General features: G+C 48.2%; 1 protein-coding gene across 1 annotated transcript; it reads left to right on the forward strand.

The window, feature by feature from the left end:
- The first annotated feature begins 3086 nt into the window (after window positions 1-3086).
- Window positions 3087-4424, forward strand: LOC120842362. The gene has a single exon (XM_040213456.1). The coding sequence runs from the start codon at window positions 3087-3089 to the stop codon at window positions 4422-4424; it is 1338 nt and encodes a 445-aa protein (XP_040069390.1).
- Window positions 4425-6235: the final 1811 nt, after the last annotated feature.

Here is a 6235-nt window from a genome sequence, read left to right on the forward strand (position 1 = left end):
GAGCGCGCCTAACTCACCGTGGCATTCTACGGAGGCTGGCTGAGGAAAAGCGACAATAGGCGTTGGGGCCTGGACATTTACGTCCCCCCGCTGTGCAGGTGGAACCGCCTCGGCACGCCACGTAGCTTCGGCCCTACTGCACGCAGCTTGTGAAATGCACTATCAATCCCCCTTCGATCGCTAAGGTGTCGACGCCCAACAGGGTCTCTCGGGTAGCATGGCCATCGCGCTGACGCCCAACCTTTCTCACGAACAACGTTCGAGCCAGTCAGTCGCGTAAACAGATCGGGAAAACTTAACAAGTGTATTTCATAGCGAAATATTTGATCGAAGACTACCGTCCCTCGAACGGTCGGGATTTTTGTTGGCACCTGAGAGAGAAGAGGATTCCTTGGGCGGAACTTCCCTTGAAGCGACCGACGGCAGTCGAAGCTGGAAACCCCCCCCTCCCCACCCCCCCCCCCCCCCCCCCCCCGCTACCAGCTTGAAACACATCCCGAATTTTAACGTGTTAGCAATAAACAGCTCGTAGTACCCTCCAATTACAAGAGAAAAATAATGTATTATTGAGTACATTCGTGCATTTAACCCGATAAAACCTGGATTTCCGAATGTTTCCTAAAAAAAACCCTATTTCTCCCCGATTATCAGCCTGAAAAATAGCACCCGATTTTTACCTCCCAAATTTAGGAAAACATAAAACCCGAAAACGAACAACCCCATGTATGTTCCACCGAAGGAAGGGCTCATCATCATTACCTTTTCTCATTGAGTTTTACTCAGGAGACACTGTGTTAGTTTATGTACTTTTACGTAACTCTTGACCGATAAAGTTATAAACTTAAAGTTTTACATGCCATTTTCTTTCTCACGTATGAATCTGCCCCGCTACTTTCACATAAGACTAAAGGCACATCCCCACAGTTGCTTTCGGGCGCGGTGCGTTTAGAAGCGGCAAGCGGAAGCGTACCGTTGCTAAGAGAGCTTGTGCCAAGCTTGTACACACAGTTGCGTTGACACACAGTCGACGGCAGTCAAGAGCCAATAAAAACGCGCTACTGTCTCTAGCGGCTGAACAATAACGAAGTTCAAGGTAACACATGGCGACGCCCGGCGACAGCGTCGAAGTGGTCGATCTTAAGACAATCTCCCTGGCTTCCACGACATTCTGCCCGGCTTGAACCATGACAGCCTTTGAAAAACTTTGCTCGAGGCGTTCCCCACAGCTCTCCGAACGAAGAAGTCGCTTCCGTGAACGGAGAACCGGATCCGCATCGTCCAGTGGCGCGAGCGAACACGTGACCCTCCTCTCTTTTTTTGACTTCTGCCTGGTCTATCGCAACACGCTCCCGCTACTACCCCATCCAAAGATGACCCGGTCTCTACTTCCTTGCGGCGCATTGCGAGGCACTGCGCGATGTCGCGCATCGGTCCGCAAGCAACCACTTCTGGCTGTAAGGACGCCACTCCCCACCCAAACACGCGTAAACGCGAATGTGTCCTCGGCTGGTTCAGCCGAGGACACATTCGGCGAGAGTATGGTGCCCTGATGCCAGCGCCCTCCCTACGGAGGGTGAGGACAATATGCGTCGTCTGCTCCGGCAGCCGACATTACGGCACCCACAACGAACGGCCGGCATGCACAACGCGAGTCCATTAAAACAAAAACGCATTTGTTTACAAGCTTGTTTCCTGGGACTCTAAGACAAAGTACTTATGTTTCTGCTGAAATCTTTAGGACATCAACGAACAAAAGTCAGAAAACGTTGCAGAAACGTACGCACAAAGTCGCTTGTGTAAACACGTACAGGAAACGTCTTCTTTTTATCACTCGCCAGTTCGCGCTGAAACCTGATCTCTGATTGTACTTCGTCGGTTTTTAGTTCAATGCTAAGTGGACGATACTTTGAGATGCATTATAACCTACAGAAATTAAGCTAGCTTAATCGTTCTGTCGTATATTGGGGATCAGCAATGTCTTGACCTTGGCGATTAAGCGTGTGGTTTCCTCGTGCCGCCTGTGTGGGGTGGTAGTAGGCCTATGTGTGCGGCAGGGGGCGCAACCATATACAGCATGTGTGTGTTGCGCTCGACTCTTTCAATGCTCTCTGGTCTTTGTCGGCATTATCAAGCTTTGCTTGAATTTATTCCCAAAAGCTGCTGTGAGAATTTAAACATGTGTGTAATCGAAAATATGCGGATGGAGACCACGTACGATAATGAAAACTGCCCCTGATGTGTACATTTATATATATACATACCTGCCAACTCTTCCGAATTTTTCGTAAAATGTACGAATTGGGACCAATTTTACGATTTTACGAATCTTGCTTCATATTTTACAAAAAACAAAATTTTTTTTTTTTTGTACGTAAGGCTGTTGTTCGTGCCACAAGAGGGCGATAGGTATCGTCCGCGGCAGAGTCCACGGCAGAGTCGTGGATTTTACTATGTCTATCCGCTGGCCATGGATCCAAAACCAATCCAAAGCCCAAAGGCTGTTCATGTGTTCGGCGGCGCACGTTGGTTTCTTGTTTGGTTTGGCGTGTTAGGCCTCGCCAGCCTCGCTGTTTCGGCCAGTTTTCGTGGCGTGAAGAGCGGTGTCTGTGCTCTAGTGGCGGTGGCTTCGCGGCGCAATGGCCGCCTCCAAACCTCAGAAGAGGTACTTTCAGGTCTTCCTGAAATCCTACTCGCAGGAATTTCCGTGTTTTTTGCCGTCAAAGAAGGGAGACAAGTTTGGATTTTGTCGAACGTGCACGTGCGATGTGAACGTTTCGCACGGTGGCAAGGCGGACATTAAGCTTCACATCGCTTCGCGTAAACACCAGGGGTATGTGCGGGCCGCGGATAACCAGTCGAATCTGGTAAGTTTTTTTCAAAGTGACAACGACCATGGTGCAATTCGTGCAGAATGCCTCTTTACGGCATTTCTCGTTGAACATAACATTCCTCTGAGTGTGAGTGACCACGCCGGACCCCTGTTCCGAAAAATGTTCCCCAAGGCCGATGAGGCAAAGCGCTATGCCTGTGGACGGACGAAGACGACGGCAATTGTTGGGGAGATGGCCGCCAACGCTTAGGTGCCTATGCTGGACGCCTTAAAACGACGGGCTTTTTCAATTGCCGTGGATGGGACCAGCAACAGGGATTCACAACTGTATCCCATTGTTGCGACCTATTACGTTGAAGAGACGCGTAAGGTAGAAAGCCGCCTTCTGTGCCTTGAAACAATCGAAGGAGAAGCATCCGGTCGTAAGATTGGAAATTTGATCCTGGACGTGCTGAAGTCCCGGGATTTACCGATAGCAAATTGCTTGGCTATGTCTGCTGACAATGCAAATGTCATGATCGGCAAGAAAAATGGTGTCGCCGCAGTCTTGAAAGTGGCTCAGCCAAATTTGATTGTAGTTGGTTGTCCGTGCCATCTGATCAACTTAGCCGCCCAGAAAGGTGCTGCATGTTTTCCTGTGAAAGTTGATGAGATTTTGGTAGACGTTTTCTTCTACCTAGAGAAGAGTGTGAAACGTAAGGATCGACTGAAAGATTTTCAAAGGATACATGACATCGAAGTCAGAAAGGTCTTGAAGCATGTGCCAACACGCTGGCTGTCTTTGGGAAAGTGCCTGAAGAGGCTGCTTGACCAGTGGGAACCACTTCTAAGCTTTTTCTTGAGCGAAACAAAGAAATGCGAGAACCGAAGCTCGCTGTTTTTGGAGTCCTATAAGATCCCATCAACTGCACAGACTCTCAAGACCCCCCATGCACAGGCTCCCAAGACCCCCCCTGCACAGGCTCCCAAGACCCCTGCAGAGGCTCCCAAGACCCCAGCACAGGCTCTCAAGACCCCAGCACAGGCTCTCAAGACCCCAGCACAGGCTCTCAAGACCCCAGCACAGGCTCTCAAGACCCCAGCACAGGCTCTCAAGACCCCAGCACAGGCTCTCAAGACCCCAGCACAGGCTCCCAAGACCCCTGCACAGGCTCTCAAGACTGCTGCACAGCTTCCCAAGACTAGGGTACAGATATCCAGGACAGCTGCACAGATCCCCAAGGTTGCAGGTCATGAAGGAAAGGAAAGTGCTGATGGTGCTGGAGATGGACCCTCACTAAAGAGAAAAGGAGTCAATCCTATGCCTCATGCTAAAAAGCTCAGGCAGCCGCCTCAAGAATCAGGAGAGGCCAGCATCATGTCCCGTGAGAAGCGCCTGGTTTATTTCCTATCATCGGAACTGAACAGGGCATACTGTCTTTTTCTGGTAAATGTGATACCACTTTTTGACAAGACAAACTGCCTGCTTCAGACACAGGCTCCTCAGATTCACATACTCAGGGGCCTCTTGAACCAGCTTCTAGAGGATCTCTTGACGAGATTCGTCCGCCCAGATGTTCTGAAGGGATGGCACTCATTGCTGACATTGGCTTAGGGAGCTGTGGAGAACCAAAGAGAAGATAAGGACCTTGTCATTGGTAGCATGACATATTCCGTTGTTGAAAGGCTCAAGCCAAATGAGAGAGAGCAGTTCTTTTCTGCTGTTCGTTTGTACTTCGCAGCGGTATGCGATTACATCCGCAACAAGTTTCCCTTGGAAAACGTAGACTTCAGGATGGCTGAAGTTGCCCAACTGCAGTCGTTGGACACCTCATCGTTCAGCAGCATACGCCATTTTGTTACGGCATTCCCTGCACTGCTGCCTCAGCAGAGCAATGAGTCAAAGGATGAGGCAATGGATGCACTCGAAGCTGAGTTCGCCAACCTGCAAGCATATAATAACCTTTCGTTGGCTATATTAAACGAACCAAGGAGTGACGTACAGTGGGCACAGGTAGGGGACATTCGAAGTGTCGACTGAAGTTCCACAGAATTGCAGTGTTCATGCTGGGGATCTTGACGATTCCCCATAGCAATGCTGAATGTGAAAGACTGTTCAGCACTGTAAACAAGACGCAGACGGAGTTCCGCTCCTCAGTTTCCGACAGGACCCTCGGAAACCTGCTCATGGTGAAGGGGCATCAAAATGGGGCGTGCTTTGAACAAGTGTACTCGGAGAACTTTCTGAAGCAGGCGAAATCAGCAACAGCAAAATCGCTGAAAAAATGAACCAACAGGCGAAATCGACAACAGAAAAATCGCTGACAAAATAAATCATCATTCATCCCTAAAGATACCTGCCTCTTGCTTACCCCCCCCCCCCCCCCCCCCCCCCCCCGCGGCCGCGGGAGTTTTACGAATTTGAAAGTCCACAGGTTGGCAGGTATATATATATATATATATATATATATATATATATGAACGAATATGTGCAGATGAATGAACCGTACTTAATCCAATGAATCAAAGAATCAAAGTTTCCAGGAACCCGCCGAAAGCCAAAAATTGGCGGAGCCAGGATTTTTGGCTTTCGGCGGGTTCCTGGAAACTTTGATGCTTTGATTCATTGGATTAAGTACGGTTCATTCATCTGCACATATTCGTTCATATCCTCCTCGGAGACCAGGTACGATGGTGTGAAGTGCCCGTGTTATATATATATATATATATGCTAAAGCAAAAATGCTTATGCTGGAGAATTTAAATGCGGATTGAGTTGCGATGTGTCCACATTATTAGAAAAAAAAAAACTGCCGTGCACCTTAGGCTCGATTTCTGACGAGAGGAGTGTTGTAGTTGTTTTTCTTCTGTGGTAATTATTCCGAGATTAAGCTAAGTGTGGATAATATTACTATTGATTAAGCGCTGAATAATTATTCCCATTACTTTGACCATTCTGAACAAGGACTCATACGGAGTATACTTGCATGTATGCGCTGAACTTTTGAATAAAGGAGGAACGTTTCAATCGCACGTAAAGTGTTCCCGTGGAAATGGACGTATAAGCACACTTATGCGATCACTCTGGTCGATTGTCAATACACTTCTTTCCCTCGACAAGGAGAAAGAGTTCTTGGAGTTTGTGATCAAATGTTTTCGTGGTGGATATTGCGGGATGTATGGATACGATTGACAGGCGAAAAATAACGTATCTACAGGATTTGGTGGTCACGTAGGACACGAGTAGAGTGCTGCAGTCGGTTGCTTTAATCTCGTGATAAAACGGATTCTCGTTCATAGCAATCCATCTGTACTTAAGTCTACATTTGAAGTATGCGTGGCAACATTCAAGTTTTTACTGGAAGGTGAGAGAGAACCTTACGTGCTATTATTGAAAGTAGGTTGTTTCTGTTTATGATTTTTGAT

This window comes from Ixodes scapularis, unplaced genomic scaffold (assembly GCF_016920785.2).
Source record: "Ixodes scapularis isolate PalLabHiFi unplaced genomic scaffold, ASM1692078v2 ptg000683l_1___fragment_1__unscaffolded, whole genome shotgun sequence".
Lineage (NCBI taxonomy): Eukaryota > Metazoa > Arthropoda > Arachnida > Ixodida > Ixodidae > Ixodes > Ixodes scapularis.

What these genes read in the sequence shown, in the direction of transcription:
- LOC120842362 (XM_040213456.1), top strand. Translation starts at nt 3,087, where the DNA reads ATGCTGGACGCCTTAAAACGACGGGCTTTTTCAATTGCCGTGGATGGG.